Genomic DNA, 27,377 nt, shown 5'->3' on the forward strand with positions numbered 1-27,377 from the left:
AATCATATCATACAAATTAACAAGCATTGGAGATTGGTTACATTTTTCACATTAAATAGCAATTATTCTTCTGTACATAGCTTAGTAATTTTATTACTAGCAGAGATGGGAATTCTATACAACTTATTTCAGTGTTACCCCCAAGATGGGAGTTGCATTGATCACAACTGGTATTATAAAAATGGAAAGAAACTGAAAGAAATGTTCTACCAGAAATATAGTACTTTAGGGGAAGGGAGTACCAGGTGAGACAGAAGCAGAGTGTATTCAAAGGACAGGTTTAAATGCCTAATGGCTTCTGCAGCTGGTCAAGTGCAGCCAGCTAGTGTCCATATTTTATACATAACAGCTGAAACAGCCCCTGGGGCTCAGCGGCGAGACATAAGACCTAAAAGAGCTTATATGCCCCTCTGCCTTTCAGCAGATGGCAGCAAAAAGCACTAGTAGCCAAGAAGCCCATTGCAGAGCATCTTAGCAGGCATGCTGTCGCAGGGCAGCAGTGGCTCTGTATCCACAGAACATTATACAGAAAGCAGCAGTGTTAGAGAGGTGCCCATATCACATGTTCCCTGGAAACACATGTTCCTTATGTGTATTTCCATTCAGAGGCAGCAATTAATATAGTGGAAAAAAATGCTATAGTCATTGTCAAAAGACTTGGGTTCAATACCAAATCTCTGATTTACTACCTATTTAACCTCAGAAAAGTTCCTAGCCTAGATGAAATCCGAGGTCTCTTCTAGCCTAAAATCTCTGATCTTATAATCTCTGGTCACACTTGTTCCCAGTGTATGTAATATGGAAGAAACAAGTATTATCAAGAACCTACTTTGTGCAAGGTGCTATGCTAAGTGCTTTACAAATGTTAGCTCACTTGAGATAACAATCATGAGAGATATGTGCTCTATCTCCATGCACCTGAAGGAGGTGAGGCAGACAAATATTAAAGCACCTTGCCCTGGGTCTCACAGCCAGGAAATGTCTGAAGTTGCATTTGAACTTCGATCTTCCTGACTCTAGGCCCAGCAGTCTATCCACTTGGCCATGTAGCTGCCTATAAAGGGTACTCATGTATGGAGGTAGGGAAAATAGTTATTGTTACTTATCTGCTTTGCTGTTTAAGAAAATGGTTTTACTAGTGGACTCTTGTGAGCTATCGTTCTGTGCAGCTTCAGGGGATTCATGTTGTAAGGGAGGGGCTCCAGATGCTACATTTGAATACGTTAAAGCTCATTGGTGCATGCACTTCTGCCAGTGATAAAGATCCTACCCCCCAGTATGACTTTGTAGATGGTTTTCAAGAATTGCTTTGAGCAAAAAATTCAGACCTCTGGAAAATCTGGTAATGAGTTTCTTTTTCATTATGCTCTAATTCTGATATCCATTACAATTCATGAGTGTTTCCATATTACAAAATATTAATAATGATTTTAGGCATTAAAAGAAATTTCAATTAATGAGTTATCTTTGGTAAAAAACTTCTTATTTCTGGGGCCTTTATTTATTCAGTGTTAAGAAATTATTTAATAATTCATCCTTCCTTCTTGGTTCAATGACTAAAATAATCCCTGATTAACCTGAGCATTAATGAATTGTTAAAAGATGACCCATTTATTCACTGTATGATCAAGCACATTCTTCCCTTGTTTGTATTTTTAAATTGTGCAAAAAAATAAAATCTTACCTGTAAACCAGCACCGTCCATACTATAGCCACTAGAAGTATTCGATATTTCCTTGGGGTTAGGAAGCATCCATGAATAAAGAAGGGCAGATGAGGGCCTAAGATAACCGGGAATCCTTGACTGACATACCAGTGCCATGGATGAGATCCATAAAATTTGCCCAAGTTCTTCAGCACATTAAACTTCAAAAAATTAAACTGAACAAATGTCCACTGAAATATTTGAAGAGAAGAGAACAGGAGTTAGAAATACCTCAGAGCTGTGTGGATTCAGAGCATCTCAAGATCTAACGCAATCCTGACCAAGATCAAGTATCAAGTTCATTTATTACACTTTGAAAATACGGAACGATAGTTTCTAGAATGCTGGTATCCAAAAGTTAGTTGTGTTTATACCTAATTACTACAACAACTAAACATTACTGATGTCTTGAAAATCTTTATTTTTGTGGCCTGAAAACTTATGTGCTCTTTTGAAAACTGTGCTTTAAAGATTCAGAGAATACAGGCACACAGTTCATACTTATTTTTGGAGGCATTAATTAGCCTCCAGTAAAACTGTGTGTACGGTTACGCTTTTTAGTGGATTCCTAAATTCGTATCTGCAACCAAAGTAACAGGCCATATATATGTACATAAAATAATAAACTCCTGCAGTATGTGTATATGATATACTTCTGTGGATCTGTGTTCTCACTGATGTGGGTACTCTCCCTTCCATGCTGAGAACTGTAACCTATCCACTCTTTATCTTGTACATCTGCCCATATCCTCCCATAAATCCTCTAAAGGTGGATGAGTTGGGAAACAATCTTCTAGGGGTCTTGACATTATGTGTATGGGCTGAGTTTTTTCTGTGCGAATAGCTGGGCTGAGCTTGATGCAGTCAGTTTTATCACCTATACGTAATCTCTATGAATTTCCCCCCAGATTTGGTATCATCCTTTTTCCAATATCTTGAGAATCAATCCCTCAACACCCTCAGTACTGTTACCTCCATATTTGGTTTATTAGAGCTTCTCTTTCCAGTTCTATTGTCGTTAGTACCGCTTCTACTCTCTAATGCAGTATTTCAAAGACTACAATGTTCTGAGTCCAGATGTTGCAGTTTCAGTGTCACAGCTGGAGAAATAAGTTGGTTACTGAAACCTTGATGGAACTTTTCCATTTTTCATCTGTTATCCTCCCAATTTCATTCTTCAACACTCTTGTGACAATCTGGCTTCCTTAAGACTCTTCCCCAAATTTCTATAGACTTGCTTTTCCCTCTATTTCTCAATGTTTTATGAAATGTTAATATCCATAATCTTCCAAGTCATTAGTGTTCGTAAGATTTTACAAATGAGTTTATATTCCAAACCTCTCTTTGCCATTGCTTACCAAATTTCTCTGCTTTCAAGGAGATAACATTTTTTCCTGGCTGAGGTAGTTTCTAGAACTTGACCACCTTATTGGGGTGACTATTTAACACTAGGTTAAACTTCCTTAGGAAATTATGAAAGAGTCATTGATGGTCTTTTTCTATTTCCCATTTTTCACTATTAATAAGCTTATTTCAGTAGGTCAGGTGGGAGGTCTCTTTGCTCTTTTAATTTTTGTCTTCTAATTTAACATTGGTTTTGACCTTTGATTTCCTAAGTTGATGGCCTGACTAGTCAGTCAGGCTGCTGATTCTGAAATGATTCCTACCCACATCACTAAGTAGCTGTTTCCTGGATGTTAAAATATCATCATTTTCATTTTTGAAGAAAACGTTTACCACTTCCTGATTTCTTTCTTCAATGAAGTATCCCTCATGTAAGGCTCTGTGGTTTCCAAGCCTCTGACCTCGTTTCTTAATCTAGTCACAGTTTGCAATATATTTTTGTTGCTTTCTCCTAGGTCCACTTTTGCACTGAACTAAATAAGCAATTAAAGTATATACTGGTTTAATTTGGAGGATCTTAACTTTTTTATAGACATCCTCTACTCTTCAACATCTGCAACATCTGCTGACACAAGCAATAGTTATTTTCATGGCAGTCTGTTTGCAAATGCTCATAATAAGCATGGCAGTATGAGAGTATTAAGTTTCTTGCTCTATGAGAATGAACACTGAAATGATTCATTTTGTCTGGTATTATGTTGATTTAGATACCAGAAAAAGATCTATTTAGAGTACCAACAGTTACATGAGAGTTTATGGAGTCTAAAAACCGATTTTGCACCTTCCATTCCCTTTTCTATTCTGGCGCTGCAGTTACTGTGGAAGTGAACTGCAGACGACTGAGGATCATTTTCTATGGAGATATGCCATATGCTTTAACTAAATGAATTACCGTGCCTTCTTACAGCATATATACCTGACATTTCTAAGGAAGTGAAAGTAAATGACTAATGATCAGAAGTCTTTATTTAAATCTATTAACTTTGATTAATCAGAATGGGGATGAGGAACTTTGGTTAATTTTCTGGATGAGTGAGTTATTAAACAGTATTTTTTTGTTTCAACATTTTTTGCTAAAAATTGAAAACTTTATTATACTTCTCTGACTGATTAATCTACTGAAGACTTCTAAATCTACTGAGCAGGAATTGTGTTAAATTATAAGCTACTGGGTTGAACTGTACTGGCCCTTAAAGCATACTTTGGAAGTTACTGTTTTGAGTAAGTCCATATCAGCTGTTTTTCTTTATACATTTTTGTCTTCAAAGTTGAAGGCAGAAAAATATTATGATTGAGTATTGTGGTTAATCCAGGTTTGATTGTACTAAATTTCTAAGAGCTACTAATACATTTAGACTCACCTGACCAAAAAATATACGATCAATTATCAAAGAAAAACCCAAAGTGACTAGCCTGGAAAAAAAGTAGACAAAAAAGTGATCATTTGCTTTAGTCTGAATTTACTTAAAATAAAACATTTGCAATTGTAAGTTTCCTAAGATATTTGCATTAAACCCTTCCATACTGCTCTGCTATAATATCAAATAAATATTTTCAAACTGAGAAACTGCCTGGCACTTTGAGGTTCATTTTCTTCTATTTTTGTTTTAAGCTAAGTTTTAAATACCTCATGCCCTCCAAGTTTATGATATCTCAGAACATTATCAATAGCTCAGTGTGGACTGAGAATGGTATAGAATAATAATGATATATAGCAGAATGTATTGGGGCCTGGAAATAAATAACTTGCTCAAAATACTTGAGAGTGTGCTCGCGCTGTTGGGCAGTCCTTCGCTGTTTAGGTGTAGCGGTGCTGGATGGCAGGAAGAGAATTCAAAATGATTTTGATGAATACAAGGAATGCCTACCGTGATTCAATCACTCACAGGCCGCCTGCTCACAAACCTTTCAGCTTGCCACCAATAATAACACTGATTCAGAATGCTTTACTGAGATATTTTATACGATCATGTAAGACTTATTATTAAATGGGGCAGATTCTAATAGGGGTGACATAAGAGAAACCTTTTAAGGAATCTGTATTTATTGTATCGTGATAAGGTAGCATCTCTAAAGTGTTGACTTTTTTTTTTTTGCTTTCTTGGACTAGACTATTTCTCACTGTTTTCAAAAAATACTGAACAAGTCTGGAAGAGGGAATTAAAATTCTATTCATAATATATATTCAAAGTTAGAAAAACTGATAGGCAACATTAAAACATACTTACCCAACAGGTATAAAATGCTGTAGAACAAGATCAAGTTTTTTCTGTTCTTGCCAGAAGTGTATGAAGAGCAAAGGTATCCATGGAATGACAGCTGTTGGACGAATAATGAAGGCGAGTGCTACCAGGGATGAGTACATAAAACTATAAACAAGTAAAATGCATCAGAGTTCTAATATATTTCTTATTTTAAAAGTTAATTATCTTTCAAATTGTGATATACAATTAAAAATGATTACATTTTCTTCTGTTAAAGAAGCTATTCCCATGTTTTACTGCTAATGTCTAGTTTATAGAATATACAAATATGGTTGAAAAGTACACTATCACATATCTTTGTAACTAGGTTTTTTTTTTTGTGCTGGTAAATAATTATTAAATGTATTTTTTCCTTAAGTTATCTATAACTTTCAGTCTGATCTTTCAATTAAATATTTATTTTTCTCTTCCTTCCACTTCAATTGAAAAGAAAGAAAAGCCAAAGCCTTATAACAGATACATATAGTTAAGAACAATTCTTGTATTGACCATGTCCAGAAACATATATTTCATTCTGTCACTAGCCTTCTAAAAACATCCCTTATTAAAGAATAAAGATCTTATAAAGCAGACAGTGGAAGAATACTTGGAATCTTTTTTTCTCAGTACTGAAAACAACTCTGACATTAGTATTTAGTTAAAGAAACATTGTGGTTACAATACTTAGGTAATGCCATATAAGCAATGATACCAGCAGAATGTGTGAGATTTTGATTTGCAAGTAAATTGTTAAAGTGTCCAATCCAACAGAATTTATTGATAGTACAATGAATGGCTGAAGAATAAATCATCTGGAAACACCAATAATTCAACACATATTTCATAAGCACTACTGGGTATGGAAATTTTAAAAATGATAATCATTGCTCTCAAAAAATTCCCTTTCTACTGAAGAAATACCACATATATACAGATCAGTGAACATGAAACAGTTCTAGAAGGGAGAAGGCACTTGATGAAAATCAAGTGCTTATTGTGAACACAGAAGAGAGATCCGTTTTGCTGTTTTTAGGACTGCAGCAGGAGAGAGGAATTTAATAACAAATTACTATATTTGTTATTTCCAACGTCCTACATACAGCATGGATCAATAATTATACCCAAAAGACTAATTAGAGTAGGGAAGCCTCACCTGTTCACAGATTTTGAACCTTCCAGTGGGTAGTAGAAAAGAGCAAAGATTGTAAGAACCGTCTCCATGGTGTTTGTGAGAGTTCTGGTACAGCAATACCATGTAAACCAAGAACACAGCTGGCAAAAGAACTGAGAACAATTACATGCAATGGTGTGTGGAGGAGGAAATGAAAAGGTGCTAAATCCTGTCCTATAGAAATAAGCACACAATCCTACAGTATTGTAGAAAATGTCATCAGTTAGCTGATATTAAACAATTATCCACACCAAATACTCAAAGATCACAGGATTTAAAACTGGAAGAGATCTTTAGTCCAACTGACTGTTTTCCAAATGAAGAAACTGAGGCCCTGAGGAGAGAGATGGCTTGCCCTGGGTCATGTAGCAACCAATCAGCAGAACTGAGAATTAGCTGAAAGCTACAAAATAACGTGCTTTAAAAAAGCCCCACAGAATTTAACAAGCTCCTGTGTGGTCATTTTGGTAACTTTTCCTAATCCACAAATCCAGTTATATCATGTGGATAAGTTCAATAAAGATAATTCCTTAATGATAGTGAACCTCTGAAACTGTGAATTTCTTCTCAGAGATGCTGGCATTACTAGTACTTGAGGGCAAATTCTATTAGTGCCTGGCACATACTTAATACATACTTGTTGAATGACTTCTGATCAGTGATCTACAATATACTTGGCTTTGTTTTTAACAAATGTACAAGATTTACTGGAATGCTAAATAATGATATGACGTATTTAAAGCCTAATGGTGCTGCTTTATGACCCTGAAATGTGCTTATTTAAATGGCAAATTCTGTTTCGATTCTGGAGATAATCAAGTGTTAATTTGGCAGATTCATTATGTAAAATTTAAAATAATAAAGCTTCATAAAAATTAAAGTTATTTATCATTTCCAAAAGTATCACTAGGGAATACACTAGCTGTATACTTCCAGGCGCTTATAAATGATCCTACAGATATCAAATGGAGAAATTTAAAGTTCTTCCTCACCAAGGGAAAAAATTCTCTTAGTATAAAGGATAATGTTTAAAAATTATTCAGATGTAGCATTTCCTAGCCAAAGTGCTATGATGCTTCCATTTATTTATTTAAAAAATATTTTTGACAGTTCAAATACATTCAAGTTTCAAAAGTCATTCAGTGGGTAGTTTTCTGGGGGACAGAGGGAAGAGGAAATAGGAAAGAGGAAAAAAAAGAGGAGCAATCTTAAGGGCTTTAATACTGAAACTTTAACTTGAAAATGGTCTAAAATAATCTTTAGAGGTCCATGCAAATTGAATACAGTACACAGTAGACCTCGATTATTTCCTATATCTATATATAACTTTGGGGAAAAATGTTAGTATTTTTCTTTGCTGTGGAGAGGACTGATACCTAAACAGAAAAACAAGGGTATTAATCAGTCCCTCAAACCCTCTACTCAGTGGCTTTCAAAAAGAACAGAAGTGAGTAAGGCAACCTGGGTATAATAAAAAGAACAATGGATTTGACACCAGAGGTCCTGTGTTCAAACCTTGACTTTGCTACTTAGCAGTGCAACATTAGGTAAGTCCCTCAACCCCTCTGGACTTCAGTTTCATCGTCTTTAGAATGACAGGGTTGGATTATATTCCTTAAAGTCCTTTTTAGCATTAAATCTTAAGATCCTATGAACTCGGAGTGAAAGTACCTATAGTTTTATTAAAATATTATATTTTCAGCAGTTAGCAGTAGCAATAGTATGATGACTCTCCCTTAAAAAAGGGTTGAGAGGAAGGGAGATGCAGCAACTGTGTGTGCACGCATGTGCATGCGTACGCACCTAACCCTAAATGCGTGCACACATGCATGCACACACACACACACAGAATATAGTGGGTAGAATGCTGTGCTTGGAGTCAGGAAGACCTGAGTCTGAATTCTGCCTCAAATACTTCATAGCTGTGTGACTCTGGGCAAGTCACTTAACCTCTATTTGCTTGTTTCTTCATCGGCAGAACTTAGATAATAATAGCACCTATATCTCCGGGTTGCTGTAGGGATCAAATTGACAACATAAAGCACTGCAAATTTTAGAGTATTACATAGATACTAGCTATTATGATTGCAATTGTTCATGGGTAATGCAGCAACAGAATTCTAGCTCTTTTTCTACCTAATTTATGCCCATATGGATTAATCAACTAACAAGCAGTTTTAAAGCGTTCAGGGGAAAGACATACCACCCATCTTGCCATTTCTTGGTTTTCCAGTTTCCTCACCAATGAGTACAGCTTCACATCTGCTACAGCAGACAGAAGTGCTTGGGCAAGTCTAGGAACCCAAATCTAAAAAAGGGAAAAGAGAAAAATAGAAGTCTCTGTACAAACTGAAAAAAGCAGCTATAAAGACTGGTTCAGCTGGATCCTAAATGTCATACTTGACCTACTACTAAGACAGTTTACATGATTTACCAGATCAAAGGCATAAAAAATGGAGAATTATCATTTAAATAATAAGGTTGGACAGCTAATAAAGTTAGCACTTTGATGAAGCTGTGATCTCATTAATATGGGCACTCTCCCACAATGCAGACTAGTCCACTCATCCTTGGCCATCACTATATTAGTGACCAATATTAACTAAGGTAACTCAAAATTATAAGCAATGGCTATAATGGCTAACCATTTGATTATGTACCATTTGGGAAGTATTTTTAGTTTTAAAAAAAATGCAATTATTTGAAATAAAAGTCAAAATGAAGGCTTCTGGTAAAGTTTAAAAATCACATTTTTGGTCAAAGTAACAGCTCCTCTCAAAGCCTCATAACTCATCAATCACTTGATAATCTGTGATTTGGCTCTTTAATAAACTTGACCTAGCCAATTATCAAGCTATATACATAGTAATCATTCAGAAGAAACAAAACCTTTCAAGTGTTTTTTGTTCCTTTTATATATTTCTGAAAAATTATATGTTTAACTTTTGTAAATTAAATTGTTTTTCCATTAAAATTTCAGAGATGTTTTTATCTTCAATTGTCAATAACTCCTGGCTAAAATTTTCCTTCTAAGTTAAAAAATATTACTGGGAAAATACTATCTGTGGGTGACAACTTTTGTAAGCATCACCTTACATTTACTTGTATAGATCTTTGCAAAGCACATGTGTATGTTTTATGAGAAACAATGGAAAGAGCAATGGACTTGACAGTCACAAAAAATGTCCGGTCCCTGTTCTGATACTTAATGATAGTGTTATGAGACAAGTTACAACCTCTCTGAGTTTCAGTTAATTCATTTATAAAATAGCGATAATGCTTGCAGATTCTATCAGGACTTGTGAGGAAAGTACTATGCAAACTGAGAAACTCTCTATGTTTGGGATTTTAAAATCAAGACTTCTTTAAGAAGTGCTAACCTATACTGAATCTTATATTAGATGCTACATCTATGGTGATTAATATGTCACAGGTCTTTGGGACCAAGGACTTCACACTTATGATCTGACCTATGACATACAGCTCTTCAGCATTAAATCTAATTGAAACAAACTTATATTGTACAAATATTAATATTTTAGTTGCTATATGAGCTATTACAGAAAAATGAAATAAACCTAGCATTAACAAATAACCTGGTTACTTTTATTTAAACTTACCAGCAACTGGACACTATCCTTTGCGAAGAGATACAGAATCTTATAAATGCTTGCAAAGATTAAGGGGTAAGAGTAACCTCTCAAACCTTCAACCCATTCCCAGGTCAAATAACCATAATTAATAATATTAAGGACAAAATGACAAATAATACTGAAGTGTAAAAAAGTTTTCCTATTCCATTCAAATTTTCAACAAACATTTTTTTTAAACAATGATTCAAAAAGCACTCAGGTAGGCCAAAATACTTCCCATTTTAAAATGGGAATTCTATGAAATTCATCACCCTTCATTACCCAGACTCCAAGTCACCAAAGGTCCATAGCCTATTTTCTACTTAGGTTTCCTCCCACAACATAAGCAGTGTAATGGAGCTTAATAGATTACTATTGAATGCTTACTGTAGCAACATTTCCCCTAAAGAAAAGTACAAGAGGTAGATTAGAGAAAAATACAAGAAAACTGCAAATTAGTTTAAAATATGTACTAAGGGTTGAGCACAATACCTACACATTTTTAGTTTGGGGGGGGAAACTCTAAAGGATATTTGAAAACCATGTGATGTGCAACTTCAAGAGACTGCCAATATTCATCAGGAACAAAGCTTGTCTGGACTAAAAAGCAGTTAAGTATTCTTAGAGATATGGTAAATAAGACCAGGTAAATGTTTTCACCAAGAAGATCTGGGAAAGCAAAACCAATATTTGTGGTACCAAAGTTAAACAGGTTAATTTACTCAAATTTAATTTATTTTGCTAGAGATATATAATTGAAGCATTTTTAGTAAGTAGCCTTCATCCAAGCCCTTATCCTTGGGCTCACCTGTCTACCAAGATCCTTTAACTAGACAAAGGCCTAAGAGAGAACAGGCCCTTGCTCCTGCCAACTCTAATGGCCAGGACCCCACCAGATGATTTCAGACTATTATGTGCCATTGGCCTTTGAAGGAGGACGTTCTCTAACAAGCAGGTACACAGAATAAAATTTTATGACAGGGGCTGTGGAGCAATGGACAGTCCTGGAGAAGGGGGTACAGGTTCAAGTCTTGCCTCTTGCTGTTTGGTGATGGTGTGAACCTTCTATCAAGGGTCTCCAAAGTGAAGGTCATGGGGCTGTTGTGGAGTAATGTGACCACTCTGGGACAGATAACCTGAATTAACGGGAAGATAATCTTAACGTTGTTTCAGTCCATAAACACTACTCATAACACCCCTTTGGAACCCCTCAAAATTCATAACCTCGGCAGACCCAAATGCCCAGCGGAGGGGCTCACCACTGCCTTTTGTTTTTCAGTGGAAAGAGGGATGACTAGGCACGACTACACGCTGCAGTCAGCCCTTCCAACCTTTGTTCCGTGGAGGGTCACACAGGTTTTACCCTTCTCTCCTCCACCTCACCTCTCCTATCGAACCAGTTATCAAGCATTATCATTACCGCCACACCTTTCCCACCGGGTTCCTCTCCACTTACACAGCCAATACCAAAATTGGTACATACAGCCTGAGGGTTTGTGATCAAAACCTTTTTACCGATGGGAGGCAGTCCTAAGAACGTGCCGACCGTGCGGGCGGGGGAAGGGGCCTCCCGGGGATGACGTCATGCTCACGGATGGGGGGAGAGCCCATTCCGTACAAGTCATGTGCATAAAGTCATGGGTTAACCAGACACTCCTACACGTGGCTCTCCACGTAGAAATTCTGTTAACGCGCGGCCTGCGACTCACCGCAGCACGGCGGCCCCCCGCTGTGGGTGTGCGCTACACCGCACACAGCGGCCCCTGGGTGCCAGCCCCTCCCCCCCACGGATGCCCTACACCATTGTCTCCGCCTGGCATACAGAGATGAACTTTGCCAGCCTAACCACGGAGGAAGACGCAGCTCTTCTTGGCTTCCGCGAATTCCGCGCGTCCCAGTGACAAAGGTTCGACCCTGGCTCTTGGTCACCTAGAGGTTCTGACCCACGTCCACGATCACCCCCTCCCCTCCCTGGGTTTCTGCATTGAGGGGAAGAAGGAGGGGCGATCCTCGCCTCCGTCCCGTTACCCACTCTGGCTCCTCCCCTTCCGGGGCGGTAACTCCTCCAACCTGCTGGCCGGAAGTTGAGCCGGATGAGGGGCTCTCCACCTTCTCTGTGTCCCGGACCCGCAGCCTTGCCTACGGGCCCATGAAAGGCAGGATTACAAAGGAAACCAATGGCTTAGGAAAGACGTACTTTCTTCCCATTCAAGTCCAGAACCCCCCCGTGGGTCGCCCCCGTTTTTGAACCAATGAACAGGATTTGATATTTACTCCTATTCAATTTTATCCTATTCGATGCAGCCGGGGTTAGTGCCTCGGCCAGGGTCACAAGACCGGCAAGCGTCGCCAGGGCAGGTCCCCCAGCTGCCCCTACTTCCGCCCGTTCCGACCCTGCCCGCGGGGCGGGCACTGAAGCTCAGAAGGAGGCTCGGCCCGAGGTGGGCCCCGGGGCCTCCGAGGTCGGTGGGGAGAGGGCCGCCTCCGCCACGCCTCGAGCACCGCAGCCCCTCCGGCGAGGCGCGGGTCTGCGCCCAGCTTCCCGCCCATCGAACATTTACAAAATAAACCCAGCACGGGGGGAGAGGCACCGCAGGCTTCCTGAAAGTGAGGCAGGCTGCGGTTATTACCACAAGCCATGCGGAGAAGGAAGGCGCTGAGGGGCTGCAAAGGCTCGCCTGTAGTCACAGCGGGAGCCGGGTCACGGGCTCGGCCCTCTGGGTCCTAGTGCCCTGCTCTCCCCCTCGCTCCGCGCCTCCCTCCTTCCCTCACCGAAGGCGCTCCCAGCGCGCCCTTCCGGAGGGCTGCTGTACAGTACAGACTTTCTCTTCCTTAGCTTCACCGTCTCGGGGGAGCTGCTCCGGCGCCTCCTGAAGAAGAGGCTGCCCCCGGCCCGCTCCATGCTCCTCGCCGCGCGGCCCTCCGCTCAGGTGAATGAGGAAGCGTGCGACTTCGCGCTGTGCGCCGCTTGGCCTCCTCGAGCCGCCGTAGCGGACGGGCGCGGGGGTGCCTGGGAGCGGGGGGGTTTCCTCTAAGGCCCGGCGCAGGTGCCATCCGCCGTCCCGAGCGCTAGCCCGGGAGCCGCCATCTCGGCGAAGGTGAGGGGCGGCGTGCGAGCGGCTGAGGGAGAGCCCCCGGGGCCGGCAGACCGTTCGCAGTGTATTTTAATCTTCGTGTGGCCCCTTGAGTGACGGCAGGGCTGCAGCCCGGGAGGGCCCGACTAACGGCCCGGGCAGGTGGAGGCCGAAGTCCCGGGCCCGAAGCCTTGGTCCGCGGCTGACGAGCTGCGTGACCGTGGGCAGAGCACGTGCCCTCTCTGGGCCCAGTGTTATCGGCCCGGATGATCCCTAAGGCCCCTTCCGCCCCTCGGTCTTGTGAGTCATCCTGCTTGGAGCTGGGAAGGAACATCTCTGGTTCCCCAGGGCTTGGGGGGCAGAGCCGTGGCTTTTCTGACCATTCCCCCGTTCACTAAGCGCTAGATCATTCCCTACGACAAACGGGACTCGCCCAACCCCGGGGTAGGTGCGGGGATGCCAGGTGAAAAAACCAGACGACAAGCTCTGCCTTCGGGACGCCGCCATCCTGCGGCTGAGGTGACCGGATCTGTGTAAATACGTACAAAAATCCTGAACAGCTGGGGTGGGTCCAAGCACATGGCTGGAGGTCCATCTGGCCTCGGACACGCACCAGCCGTGTGACCCTGGGCCAGTCGCTTCACCTGGTTTGCCTCTGTAAAATGAGCCGGAGATGGAAGTATGTATATATGTATTCCAGTATCTCTTCCAAGAAAACCCCGATGGGGCCGTGAAGAGTTTGACACAACTGAACGACAAGGAAATAATGTGATAAGCTTATAAACCCTAAGTAGCATTATATTGTGAAGGATTTTGAATGCTAGGGAAAGGAATTTCAGTTTCACCGGTAGGTAATAAGGATCCAGAAAATTTTAAAGAATGAAATTCCTTGATTGGAAATTTTGAAAAGATGAGTACAGGGAAATCCATGGATAATTCTCCCCCAAATTTTATGACCATGTAATCTTTTTTATGAGAAATCATGTATCCATCAAACTTGCCATTTTGAATAGTATACCATGCCAAGTACCAATAAAAGGATATGGCTCCATCTCTCCCAAAATAGAGAGGCTACATAGAACACTAAAGGGTGATATGGCAAATTAACGTTTTCCATTTTCTTTCCTTGTATACAGACCTGAAGATATTTCCTTGGATACGCACACGTACCTTTTGAAAACATCCATTGTGACCTGCTGCATTTGTTGATAAAATGTATGGCAGATTGACTTTTCCTCAGATGCTTCTTGCAAGTGTCCTTGGAGTTGCTGGAGGAATCTATATTTATCAACCAATCTTTGAACAGTATTCTCGAGATCAGAAAATATTAAAGGAAAAGACACAAAGTGTTCAAGAATCATTAGAGAAGAAAAGTGAATGATGGGCTTAAAACCCAAGTCATTGACAAGATATACCTGTTATTATTTTGAGCATGATTAAGTCAAGGATAATGATTTAAGTGGTTCTTAACACTGTTTGAATTTTTCGTATTTTTTTTCGTTTGTCATATTTCATGGCCTTCCTCAAGCCTACTAATTTCCTTTCCCTAAAATCAGTATCTTCATGTTGCAGTTCTATGTTTGGCACTAATTTCCCTGAATTTGTAGTGTGGCTGCTTGCTTATGGTGGCAGTTTTGGGGAAGTCTACACAAGTGAGTATTAGTGGTGTTTACAGTACCAGATCTCGGACAGGAGTTCTTGACCTAAACTCCATGAACTCCCAGGAGATCCACAGATTTCAAGGTGGGGGAGATCTCTGACCTTCTATAAGAAAAGGATTACATTTTCATTTCAAAATGCTTTGTTTCTTTTTTTATCTTAAGTATTCAAAAACACTTTGAAAAAGGATCCACAACAGAAAACGTTGAGAATCCCTGATTTGGGAGGAGGTGAGCTGGGCAACTGCCTGGTACAGAAGCTTCCACACTTAGCTTGAAAAGATTCAGATGCATATGAACTGACCAGAAGCTTGTCATTGATCTAATTTCCTCCCCAACCTTCACCTTCTCTGTCTTCAGTCTGGTATAGTGGAAAGTACTAAGAGTTCGACTGGCAGATATAGTTGGACACCTGGTAGGTTCAAAGCAAAGCTTTGTATGCAGGAAAAGTGATACAGTACACATTATAATGAGTAGTAAAAATATGTAGCACTATCTTTCCATGTAACTCAACACTGATCCCCAAATCATAAACCAATTTGTATCAAAAAGTAGAGTAGGGAAAGAAAAGAGGAAAGCTATAATTCAAAAAATACTTAAAAAAATTAATTATCATTTACCCAATACCAGTTTTCAAGGCTTAGTATTTTGATAGCTTTTGTGCAACCTTTAAAATGCAAAGAACTGTTTTCCCTGCTGAATGAATATAGGAAATTAGTAAGGTCTAATTTCAGTTGTCTATAATGAGCATGTATAATTAAGATCTATAAATAATTATAAAAAATATACTACGATATGACTGGTCAACAAATATTCTGATTTCAAATCCTGGTTCAACTAGTACAATGCAGGAAAATGTCATATTTGAATAGTTGCTAGTGTTGCCTACATTGTAAATGATGACACCACTTACCTATAAAGCTGAAATGATTGTTTTGATAGAACTCCATATTACATGTTCTATATGCAGAAACTTCACAGAAAAGATTGTTTCAACTACATGTTTGTTATTGGGTTTAAATAAGAAGCTATTAAGGAAAAAGCAACTCTGAAAGTCTTCTCTGAAAAAAGAACAGTAGTATCTGCTTTAGTTCCATAGTCAGAATATGTCTCTAGGAGAAATTTATAGCATTGTTTGCATAAGTAATTATGCTAGATTGACAGAATATTAGTATATTCTGTCAGTCTAACTTATTGAGAATTGTAGAAATAACTTTTGGGTTGTTGCCTGGAGTTATTATCGAGAAATCACAGTTTACTTCTAAAGCCAAAATGGATGTTAGCTACAAATTGCATAAAAAACCATCAAAATTTTCATGGAAGTAAAACAGTCATCAATGCTTTGGTGCCAAAACACTAGATACCAAAAAAACCTGGGAACAAATGAGATGATAAATGGGAAGGTGTTACAAGAAGTAGAAAACTCTAGACAAATTGTTCCCAAGTTACAACTTTGGGTTGTATTCCAGTACTTGGTTGACACTCAGCTTTTTTTCTCATTTAGACTTTTACAAATTTTTAATAGATTCCTAGGCTAGCCCACAAAAGCCTCTTTAATAAGAAAAAAGTGACAAAGCAAGCCAAGACAGGGTCCCTGAGCTCTGTCTTTTTATTTATGTGGTATTTTAAATCTTATTTACCTTTCCTGTTGAGGGAACAGGAGGACCATCATGGCCATTTATCTACACCCTGTTTGATTAAGCTCTGGTTTAGAGACTAGGTCAAGGAACAGAGGTTCCTTTGCTATAATAAGACCAGTGCAGACTAGTTTACCAGCTCACCGTGGTGTTGGCCTATGACCCTCGGAGACTGTGCCCCTGCCCAGTCTCTAGTATCTTAGATCAGGGTTGGGGATTCAGTTAAAGAACTTTACTTGAGGACCTAGACGGGCACATATAGCCTCTAGGCCGCAGGTTCCCCACTGCTGCCTTGGGTAGCAACAGTGAAGTACATCCATGAAAACAGTTGTTGCTACCTGGTGGCTGGAGTTGATATTCTGTTCCATGGAGCACTGCCATGGCTGTTCACATGGAAGGGACCTTGTAAACCAGGGGTTTGTAAACTAAGGCATTGCTGCTTTATAAACACTAAATAACCATCAAACAGGGGATATGGAATAATTAATAAGAGATGAGTTGGGGCAGCTAGATTGAGCAGTGGCAGCAGAGAGGGCAACATGAGATGGAATACTAGGTGTATCTAAACTACACGTGTACTAAATGTAGCTAAACTTTTATTTTATCCCAAAAAGTGCAGTTCCAGATTGTTCTCCAAAGGGAGGAATTTATTCAGCATGGACACTTATACAAGGTAGAGACTAATTTCAGGCATATGGGGAGGAGGTACCTAAAATTTAAGAAAATTGCTAATAGTTGTACAAAAACTAGGCTTCCCTGTGAGAAAGTTCATTGCCAGTTATTGAATTTGAGTTAGGGCCATATGTTCACTTTGCCTTTTTACCTCTGTGGTTGAGCCTATGTGGTTGTGTTGTTAAGTAGGTGTGTATACAATGCAACCTGAAACACTAAAATAGTGCTGCTTGAACCAGCTTAAAATATAACTGGGAAATAGTTAACAAAGACAATAGGACAGTTAATATTTTTTTACATACTTGTCAGTCAATACACGGCCCACAGGGATCCTTACGTACAGTATAATAGTTTGATTCCACTGATGTAGAGTGTATCCAAAGCTGAACTAAATGACTGTTAACATACCTTCTAATTCTAGGAGTGAGGAGAGGATAGACAGAGGCCCCTGATTCACAGCTCCAGCGTTTGCTAGGAATTGGAAGAGATATCTCATTCTTCGCAATGCTTTCTGGTTCCTGGAAGGTACCAGAGTCCTGTCCTCGGAGCTTACAGTTTAATTGGGGAATGCAGATACACAAGCACTCATGAACTCAAAAGATAACTTAACAATATAGGGTAGTATATTGGTATTAGATGACTGATAACAGTTTTAGAGTACCTCCTTTTCTATTTCATTTTTAATAAACCAATGGTATTCACTCTCCCACTTCTAGTAATGACTACGGCCTCCCATATCCTAAAGACTTTGATTTTTTTAATGATTAAATTCAGTTAAACGATTTACTTAAATGTGCAAGTTACTGCATGGGTAGGGGGAGATGGTTCTTGTCCTCAAAGTGCTTATGTTCTAATGGAGGAAGACAATACATCGGAGACTGATGACTGGGGATGGTGTTTTGATTAGGGGAATCCCTAATCAATAGTCCTGAACTGGTTTCCATTGTTAGCAGTGGAAAGCAGAGATGGGCAAATGGTGCAAGGTGAAGGTATGGCGCATGAAGGTGGCTGTGGAGCAGCACTGTGCTGGGCCCAGGTCCAACTGGTCTCTCAGTCAGAAGCCCAGGATCTTATGATAGGAATTGGAAGGCCTAGTCAAATGTAGATAAGAAAAAGGAGAGTTCTGAAAGGTCAAGAGTAGGAAGTGTCTCTAGTTAGAACCCACACAATCCTGGAAGGCTGCTTAAGTTTTCTGAGAGCTTTCTAAGATTTACTTGCACCTGCAGACATGGTTCACTCAGTTACTAGCTGGGGTTGGCTTCCTGTACAACTTCTCAGCCCCTTTACTTAAACCTTCTGCAAAGGCAGTGTGGTTTGGGTTTGGATCCACCTCCCAGACATCCCAGACTTTCCTTCAGTTTACACCATTTCCCATGGAGGTGACTGTGGGAGAACCTGTGGTTTGGTCAGAGAATGAATCGTCAAGAATGGATTTATTCAAAATGCAGAGCCTCTGGGATATTCTTTGGTCTTTTCAGATGTCTTTATGTACTGGTGAAGGGCTTTCTCAGCAATAATTTACTAGTGGTGAGTGGTTTTATGAGCTGCAATCCAGCACCTACTGGTTTGATACCACCAGTACCAGCAATGAACAAGAGGGTGTCTTTGGATAGGAACCCAGCAGTCCAGCTGTTTCAATAATCACAGGGCTCAGGTTTAGAGAAACAAAACTGAAATAAGAGTGAAACACTGGGTGGCAGCAAAGGCTTACGGATTTCATCAAGTTGGTGCTGTCTCATTTTGTTATACAATCAGGCCATGCATCCTGTTTCTCTCACAGTTGAAGCTGCCTTTAAACTGACTTAGCCCACACCAGGAAGAACTACATTTAGGACCAGCGTGGTTGTGCTCATCTTTCTCTTCCTGACTTTTCTACGTCCTTTGCCACCTTTGACCCTTTCACAGCGGAATGCCATTGCCTCTCTTTTGCAAGAAGAAAAGGTCTTGAGTAATTTTGACAAAAGTCAGAAGTTTGAGACCATGAAAGAATGAGAGGGACGTCGCTATCCACTGTGCTTAGTGAGCATGTACGTTCTGAACGGAAATCCTAGGTGGGGACCCATAGGAGGTGACAGGCAAGGGGCTGTTCCCCAAAGACAGCCAGAGTCAGGGTTCAGGCCAGTCGCGCTCAGGCAGCAGGGTGTGACACACTGGGCCGTGCCGTTGGACAGTGGCTCTTGGGAAGGCACATGCAGGTTTAATCAGGAGTGATTACACAAAGTGCCCCAGTGCGACTCAAGTGGGTCATTGCATGTTCACATCCTTCCATCCTTCTGCGCACCTAAACGTACCCTCATTTCTCCTCAACCCAGCATTAACCCTTTCCTTCACCCCAGCTGGTCCTGCAGCCAAGGCCGGGAAGACCTTGACAAAGCCCAGGAATCCCAGCTCGGGGCTCCCCTCTTCCCACTGGCCCACCCCCTCCCCTCCCGAGCTCCAGCTGCGGGGCGGGGTCCTCTCTCTAGCCTCTCCTACTCTCCCCGCGGGGTACCAGGCAGCAGGTGCGGTGGCTCGGGGCTCCATCCATCCCTCCTTCCCCAAGAGGAGCCACCCAACTTCCCACCTGGGTAGAGGGGCCGAAGACCTCGGTGGGGAGGTACCCTGCGGGCCAGGAGGAGGAAGAGGGAGGTGTAGGAAAGAAAGGAGGACCCGCCCCCACCTCTCAGCTCCTTTACGGGAAGTGATGTGGGGCCGGACGGAACAGACCCGCCGGGGACCCAAAAAAGGGCAGGCGGCGGAGTGGGCGCTGAGCGCACTGAGCGTGGACCCGCAGCTGCTTCGGGCACGGGACCCGCGGACAGGTAAGGGCCAGGCGGGCGTCTCCTTAGAGATCCGCCCAGGGAGTGGGGCTGGGCGTCGGAGGCTGTGAGGGGCATCTGGCTGGTGCGCTTCCAGGGAGGCGGTGCCCATTTTTCACGGGTGACTGCGGATTGTGGTGGATAGTGCCATAGGATCCGCCAGTGTTCTGCCTTGGACTGGGGAGGTCGGACTAGGGGGGCATGGGGGTGGGCAAAGGTGCCCTGCTTCACCCCTAGACCCCAGCCCTGAGGCTTCCCGGGACTGAGCCTGGAGCTAAATCCCCAAGGACAGACCCTGAGGGATGACACCTTTTTAGGGGAGGCGATCTAGGGTCGGCCGGAAGACTAAGGCATGGATTCCAGATTGAGGAGCTTGGTTGGTGTGGCTGGAGACTTGGCTGGGTAGGGAAGATTGGAGGGCAGAACTTAAGACCTACCCTGGGCTATGTATCCAGATGTTGGGAAAGGAGAGAAGGAACTTAGAAATGTACAGGAAGGAAGAAGGAAAGCCCGGAGATTTGCTTTCTTCAAGACATCTTATTTTGCTTTTCATTTTATTTCTTTACCACCTGTAGAGCCCAGTTGGCGGAGTTTGGCCCTAGGCAAACCAGGGATCTCATTCTTTCAGTCAGCTTCCCTGCAACTGGGTTTATCCACACTTGGGCTTTGAGGTTGTGCAGATGTCTGGAATCATCTTTTAAGGCCAAAACACTTGTTCTGAGAATCCCAATAAGTCAGTGGTGTGTGTGTGTGTGTGTGTGTGTGTGTGTGTGTGTGTGTGTGTGTGTGTGTGTGTGTGTGTGTGTGTGTGTGTGTGTGTGTGTGTGTGTGTGTGCGCGTGTGTGTGCGCGTGTGTGTTCCAGAGTGTCACAGCTCTCCTCTCTCTGTTCGACTTGAAAGAGGAGGATGGTAGTGGGGATCTAAGCCCTTTGGTGGTTCATGGCCTGTTCAGTGGTCTCTCTTTCCATTACTATTCATATGCTGTGCTGTTCAGAGCATCAAGGTGCTTTTCATTGTGAATAAAATAAGAAGAATTAGATAAGAAATACTAGAGTGAACTTCTGTTGGCGGGTAGCAAGGTGTGTAGGAAAAAAAATCATATTTGGGATCAGGAGACTTGGACTCCAATCCCAACTCCCAAAACCACTTTATGTTTTTGGCCCTCAGTTCCCTCTCCTAAAACAAGGATACAGGATTTTTACTGATCTACTCGCAAGGTTCTTTTGAGGAAAGCACCTTATAAACACTAATGGAAAATTATTTTTTGTCTTACTCTTCCCCCTTTTTGTATGACATGTTCTCTTATTAAACTTTAGTTCCCTGGGAGAAAATGTCTATTCTATCTAAATTTTATTTTATCTTTCCCAGAAATATAATAGTGATCTGGTCAGTAGGAGCTTAATAAAGGTTTATTGAGCTGAATTAACCTTTCTCCCTTGGTCTCCCACTGTTCTTGCTCCTTGGCATCCTGGGAAACTTTAGGTTCTCAAACTTGTACCTTGCAAAACAAAATTCACCTCTGAAAACAGACCACTGGAACCAAGAGAAATTTTGCGTTTGGTTTGAAATTAGGAGTCATCGTTAATATTTAAGTAGCCAGAGCCTCAGCTTATAAACAAACAATGAGCTGATCTAAGTATGGAGACTAGGCTGTTTGCTTACAAAGCATGTCTTAGTTTAGTGGGAACAGCCTTCTTGTGCCCAGAAAACTTATAATGTATACAGAAGAAAAATATAAGACAGGGAAAATGGAGATCATGGTGTGTAGTTCCTTTTTTTTAAACCAACCCTTTTTTTGTAAACTAAGCAATCATCAACAAACACAAGTATTTCAACACATAAACATAAAAAGTTTTGTCCATTTTAAAAAGGATGACAGATACAGTCATGACTACTACCTACTTTCTTGATCCTCTACCTGGATCTCTACCAAAGGAGGGATAAGGGAAGAGGAAGAAAGGAAGGTATTTTTTTCTGGAGCGGTGGAGTTTGTCTGTGAGAGAGAATGACAAAAGTATGCACCTCTTCCCCTACAGTGACCAGATTGGGCAGGGTAGGCCAGAGCAGAGGAGGGTTGGACAGCTTTGTGTGCTCCAATGGATGCATCCTTCTATGTGGTGCTTGAATACTGGGCATGAAAAGATTAAACCTGCTCTTTACTGCCCATCGTCTCCATTTCTTCCTCAGTGGCAGTGAATCTTTTTGAAACATCAATCTTTATTTTTTACTCAGGATTTTGAAGCCAAGTTTCTTTTACGGTGTATAAGATGAACTCTTCTCTTCTGAACTCCTATAGCACTTCCTCTCTGCATCTCTCCTTGTTGGAATTTGTGGTTTTGAAGATAATCCTCTTTGTGATTTCACCTTATCAAGGAAGACAGATCATGTGTAGCCTCATGAAATGGGAGGGAAAGCTCCCCCATCCCACCCTTAACATAATGCGTTCTTTTTATTTATAATGAAAGAGACACTATCATAGGTTTGGTGCAGTAATACTGAAAAGACTAAAAGTTAAGACAATGTTTTAAGACTTGGGGCAGCTAGGTGGCTCAGTGGATAGGGTGCCTGACCTGAGTCAGGAAGACTTGAGTTCAAATTTGGCCTCAGACACACACTAGCTGCGTGATCCTGGGCAAATCACTTAACCCCGTTTGCCTCAGTTTCTTCATCTGTCAAATGAGCTGGAGAAAGACATGGCAAACCACTCCAGTGTCTTTGCAAAGAAAGGAAGCATGGAGATGATTGAAAAATGACCGAACAAGTTTAAGACTGAGGCTCTAAGCGAAAATCTCATTTTGATTTTTTTAGAGTAAATTTGTTCTGGAGAAGGACTAGTTCTTTTCATGTCCCCATTGCCCCCGAATGCAAGGACAGAATTGATGCCTTTGCCTTCAGGCCAAGGATGTTTGGGATTTATCTGTGGTCTGCAGTCCTCTAAGCTTTTCAATGCCTTGATTCAGTATCTACATCAGTCAGGGCCTTCTTACCCATCCCACATGACTCATGTCTGTGTTCTCCCACAGATCTTCTGATCTTCCCAATGAATGAAGGTCTGCCCACATTGTGTGGGTATCACTGGCGCTCAGGACGTCCTTCTCTCCTGCTTCATGTCACACCAACCTCCTGTTCTGATTATACTTTGCACATAGTGGGGAGTTTAGTAAATGTTTGATGAATTCAATTGCAACTATTTTGGGAACAGATGATCAGGAAAAACCCTGACAGAAGGGTAAAAGGTCTTTAAATGTAGTTTTATTATAACAAAGTCAAGATTTGACAGCATTCAGTGCTCTGTTTTGTGGTTTTTGCTTCCTAGTCTCCTTGTGCTGACTAATGTTGGTTGTACAAAGTTCAAGGACCATCAAATTCATTTTATTTTCTGATGAAAATTTTAGAAATTATGTACTGTAGAAAGAGAAAAATGGAATATTTTAGTTTCTCTGTCACCCTATCTATTGGTATGATGGTTTTTCATTTTGTTTTTCATATTGTGACAACAATATTAATTAATAACTCACATTTCTGTACGTACTTTAAGGTGAACAAAAGGCTTTTCTTCACCATCACCCTGAAAGGTGGATAGTGGAAATATTATTATACCCATTTTACAGCTAAAGAAACTGAGGCTTAGAGAAGTTAAGTAGCCTGATTAGTACTCTGCTCTCTCCTGACTCTAAGTCATTCTGCCATCTTAAAACAACATGACTGCAACTCTATTTGTACATGCATTAAAGTCTTTGATCATAAAGACCGACCATTTCACAGTCCACTTTGTTGGCTATGTGTATATCTTATCCAAGGAAGAAAATGATATTTCCTTCCTCTGAGGAAGCTAAGCCAGCCTAGCTCTGTACTAAAATTTGACCTTATGCCTGCCTTGGCACAGGCTTTTTCCTATGCCTGAAAGGCTCCTTTTTTCTTACCTCTTGGAAGGCCTAGCTGTCTCCAACACTTAGCTCAGTTGCTGCCTGCTATTTGAGCTATTTCCTGATCTCTTCTCCTTCCTCCCGGTTGTTAGTACTTTCTTCCCACTTCCCAAATTAATTTGCATTTAACTATCTAGCCTTGGAACCGGCAAGTACTGCCTCTGAACACACATTGGCTGTGTGACTGGACAAATCACTTGGCCTCATGGTGCTCTAGGCAACTTTCAAAAACTACAAGCTGCAGAGGTTTTGGCTTGCGTTGCCAGAGTTTCTTAATCCCTATATCAAAGAAATGAAAGCTTCAGTCCCTATCCCTGTTTTTTAAATGATTTATCTGTGTATATATTTTTCTCTCCTACCTCTTGCTGCAAATAAAATGTAACCATGAGGTCAAGGACTGTTCTGTTTTTGTTCTTGTGTTCCTAGAACCCAACACACTACCGGTCACATAGTAGATGCATCATAAATCCCTGTTGAAAGGAATAATTAGACAAGCCTGTTGGCTATAACTCAGTATTAACCTTATAGCACTTCTAATATTATATAATCCACATCCTAGGGTCCCAACAGGGATTCTTAGCCTTTTATGTATCGTGGACCCCTTTGGCAGTCTAGTAAATCCCATGAATCCCTTCTGAGAATAATGTTTTGTTTTTATACACATAAAATAAAATACCAGGATTACTAGGGAAGCTAAAGATTACTGATAACAAAGATGTGATTTTTTTTCCTATCCAAATTCATATACCCCCTGAAATCTACCCTCAGACCCCTTCCATGGACCCAGGGTTAATATAGTGCCCTCCTATCAAATACCACTCAAATGATTATTAAAAGGGCACATGTGGCTCTTCTGAGATCCACCTGTTTGGAGATACATCGTTCTATTATGGATACACTAGTTGGCTTGATTATGAAGAAAAACATGGCACTCACTCCTGTAGGTAGATGTGGGGACTGTGCTGTCCTTCAGAGGCTCATTCACATTTTTGCTAGCTGTGCTTGTTGAGAAAGAACCTTGAAAACCAATGACTTGAACTCTTATTTCCTTACCAACCAGGCTACATTATTTCAGAGACTGTGATCTTGTTTTTCATAGCTTTGTTGATGAATTCATATATAGCCTAACCAGCTGCTGGGTCAAAGCGTTATAATAAAAAGTGGTTGCTTAGAGACCAAACTATCTCATTGGTCTGATTTTCTGTAGCCTGTGTACCAGGCCCTAGAAACAACAGTTATGCCCATCGGGTGAACGTCTCACTAGTTATGACTGATTACGCATAGTTGTATAATTACCCCCTATATCTTTTAAGAAAAAGACATGAAACTGGGTAGATAAAAAATTATCATACTATATTTTGGGTGGGGTACCATTTTATAGCTCTTTTAGCGTTATCTGGAGAGTGGTGAACCAGGCAATAAATTATTAATTAAAATTTCAATATGGCCTGTCAAATCATTTCCTAGGTTGAATTTATGGTGATGATTGCTTATTAAGAGTGTATATGTGTATTCTGCAGTGATTTGTACAGTATGCTCCAGTGTCTCTTAGAAATGAATTGGGGAGTAATTGAAGTGATCTGGGAGGCCCCAGAGAATCAGGGAACAATTCTTTGAGGAAGGATGTCCTACCAAGCTGAATGGAAAGGTTGGAATGAAGCAGAAATTAGGCTAAATCAGGGGTTCTTAAGCTTTTTGTGTCAGTTTAGTGAAGCCTGTGGATGACCCCTTGTCAGAATGTTTTAAAATGCATAAAATTAAATGGATAGGATTACAAAAGAAAAAAAATATATTGAAATACAGTTATGAAAGTACTTAGAAAAACAAGAACCAAGTTCTTAGGCCCTCTTATTCACCTTCATGGACTCTGAGATCCATTGACACTGGCCTCCTAGCTGTTCCTTACACAAGATACTCCATGTGTTTACTCTGGGTGTTTTCTCTCCCTGTTCCCTGTGCTTGGAAGCCCCCCCCTCCCCATCCCTGCCTCCTAGGTTCCTTTCATCTTACAGCTAAATTCCTATCTCCCACAAGAAACCTTTCCTGAGCATCGTTAATGCTGTGCCTTTCTTCTGTTGATTATCTACAATTTATCCTGTCATTATCTTGTTTGTACATAGTTGTCAGCATGTCTTCTCCCTCATTAGAATGTAAGTTCTTCTTTCTTTTGTATTCCTGACACTTAGCACAGAGCCTGGCACATAGTAGGTGCTTAATAAGTGCTTAACCCCAGCTAAGAATATGCGCCCCAAATGACTATTTGCTCATGAATGATCTCCAAGTCAGTAGCAGGGTAAGAGATTCTTGGTGAGGAGGAATGTGCTACCTCTTGAGAAGATACAGCACTTTTTTTGTTCTGGATATTGCAGCCTTCATTCCTAACAAAGGGGACCAAAGGTTAGATAATTCAAATACTACCTAATCCCACAAGAAGTCTGTAGGAGAATATCCTAGTACTAGTTCCTAGGTTAATATCTTTGAGAAAGTATTCATAGTTATAGAATCACAGGCTCATAGATCTAAGTCTGAAAGGAAAATGGTAAAGGTATAAGCATTTATATAGAGCCAAAAGTATACATATACACATACATGTATACACACATGTATATGTCAGGCACTGTGCTAAGCGCTTTTACTAATATTATTTCCAAGGGAGGTCCTGTTAATTATTCTCATTTTATAGTTGAAGAAACTGAGGCAAAAGGAAGTTAAATGACTTGCCCATGGTCACATAGCTAGTAAGTGCCTAAGGCCATATTTATATTCAGGTCTTCCCTACTATCTACTTGGCTACCTATCTGCCTCAGAAGCCGCATATTCCAATCCCCACATTTTCCAGATGATGAGTGATTTGCCCAAGGTCACACAGGTAATAGGAATCATCAGAGGCAAGATCTGAAGCTACTTCTTCTGATTTCGGAGCCAGCTCTTTTTCGACTCTACTATACTTCCTATAGGCCACAAAAGAATCGTAAGGCATCATTGAAACTTTCGTTTCCACGGAAATCGTGTATATGATACATGATTTATGAAACCTAAGGATTCATACATGCCAGAAAGTATTTTACTTATGGGCTACTTGTGGCAAATGTAGGCAAATAAATTGACTATAAGGAAAATAGTGGGGATGTTGATTAACATTTCACTCTTCTGGACGTGGGCACCTGCTTATCATCTGTCTAAGGGCAAATATCTCCTTTTCTCTTTGATTAAACCGAGCCACTGTCTCTCCTGTCTCAACCACCTCAAAGACTGGAAGAAAACTTCATTCCACAACTCTAACTTAAATAGGGGGACTTTTCTTATGTTAACACAGACATTCCGGGTTTGACTCTCTTAGCAATTGAGAAAATTTCTTTCTCATACTATGGAGATCATAAAATCTGAGTGAGGCAGACATCTTGGGTTGAGATTAAAAGTATTTATGACTTTTCATTCCTTTATTAAATAAAGTATA

The 27,377-nt window shown here is 40.9% G+C and overlaps 3 protein-coding genes across 8 annotated transcripts in view; 2 read left to right on the plus strand and 1 right to left on the minus strand.

Moving 5' to 3' along the window:
- The window catches only part of PIGB (phosphatidylinositol glycan anchor biosynthesis class B), a 26,195-nt gene extending 13,136 nt beyond the window's left edge, over positions 1-13,059 (minus strand). Inside the window, exons 1-8 of the mRNA XM_072616014.1 lie at positions 12,928-13,059; positions 10,689-10,824; positions 10,144-10,261; positions 8,727-8,831; positions 6,506-6,636; positions 5,338-5,478; positions 4,471-4,522; positions 1,685-1,896 (exon numbers count right to left, since the gene is read on the minus strand). Coding sequence (XP_072472115.1) covers positions 1,685-1,896; positions 4,471-4,522; positions 5,338-5,478; positions 6,506-6,636; positions 8,727-8,831; positions 10,144-10,261; positions 10,689-10,824; positions 12,928-13,057 — 1,025 coding nt within the window. The 5' untranslated portion in view covers positions 13,058-13,059. The remainder of the gene's footprint in view (positions 1-1,684; positions 1,897-4,470; positions 4,523-5,337; positions 5,479-6,505; positions 6,637-8,726; positions 8,832-10,143; positions 10,262-10,688; positions 10,825-12,927) is intronic.
- On the plus strand, positions 12,961-14,704 carry PIGBOS1 (PIGB opposite strand 1). 6 transcript variants are annotated; one of them, XM_072616107.1, is made up of 2 exons: positions 12,961-13,085; positions 14,366-14,704. In XM_072616107.1, exon 2 carries the CDS (start codon positions 14,443-14,445, stop codon positions 14,608-14,610), a length of 168 nt encoding a protein of 55 aa, XP_072472208.1. In that variant the 5' UTR covers positions 12,961-13,085; positions 14,366-14,442; the 3' UTR covers positions 14,611-14,704. The 6 variants fall into 6 exon arrangements, with proteins under 6 accessions (XP_072472208.1, XP_072472199.1, XP_072472189.1 ...); XM_072616098.1 differs by lacking the exon at positions 12,961-13,085 and adding an exon at positions 13,165-13,253; XM_072616088.1 differs by lacking the exon at positions 12,961-13,085 and adding an exon at positions 13,407-13,529.
- Positions 14,705-19,648: 4,944 nt separating this feature from the next.
- Positions 19,649-27,377, plus strand: part of RAB27A (RAB27A, member RAS oncogene family) — a 92,913-nt gene continuing 85,184 nt past the window's right edge. The window contains exon 1 of the mRNA XM_072616036.1: positions 19,649-19,997. The gene's annotated coding sequence lies outside the window, so the exon portion shown is untranslated. The remainder of the gene's footprint in view (positions 19,998-27,377) is intronic.

Source organism: Notamacropus eugenii, chromosome 1, assembly GCF_028372415.1.
Source record: "Notamacropus eugenii isolate mMacEug1 chromosome 1, mMacEug1.pri_v2, whole genome shotgun sequence".
Taxonomy (NCBI): Eukaryota; Metazoa; Chordata; class Mammalia; order Diprotodontia; family Macropodidae; genus Notamacropus; species Notamacropus eugenii.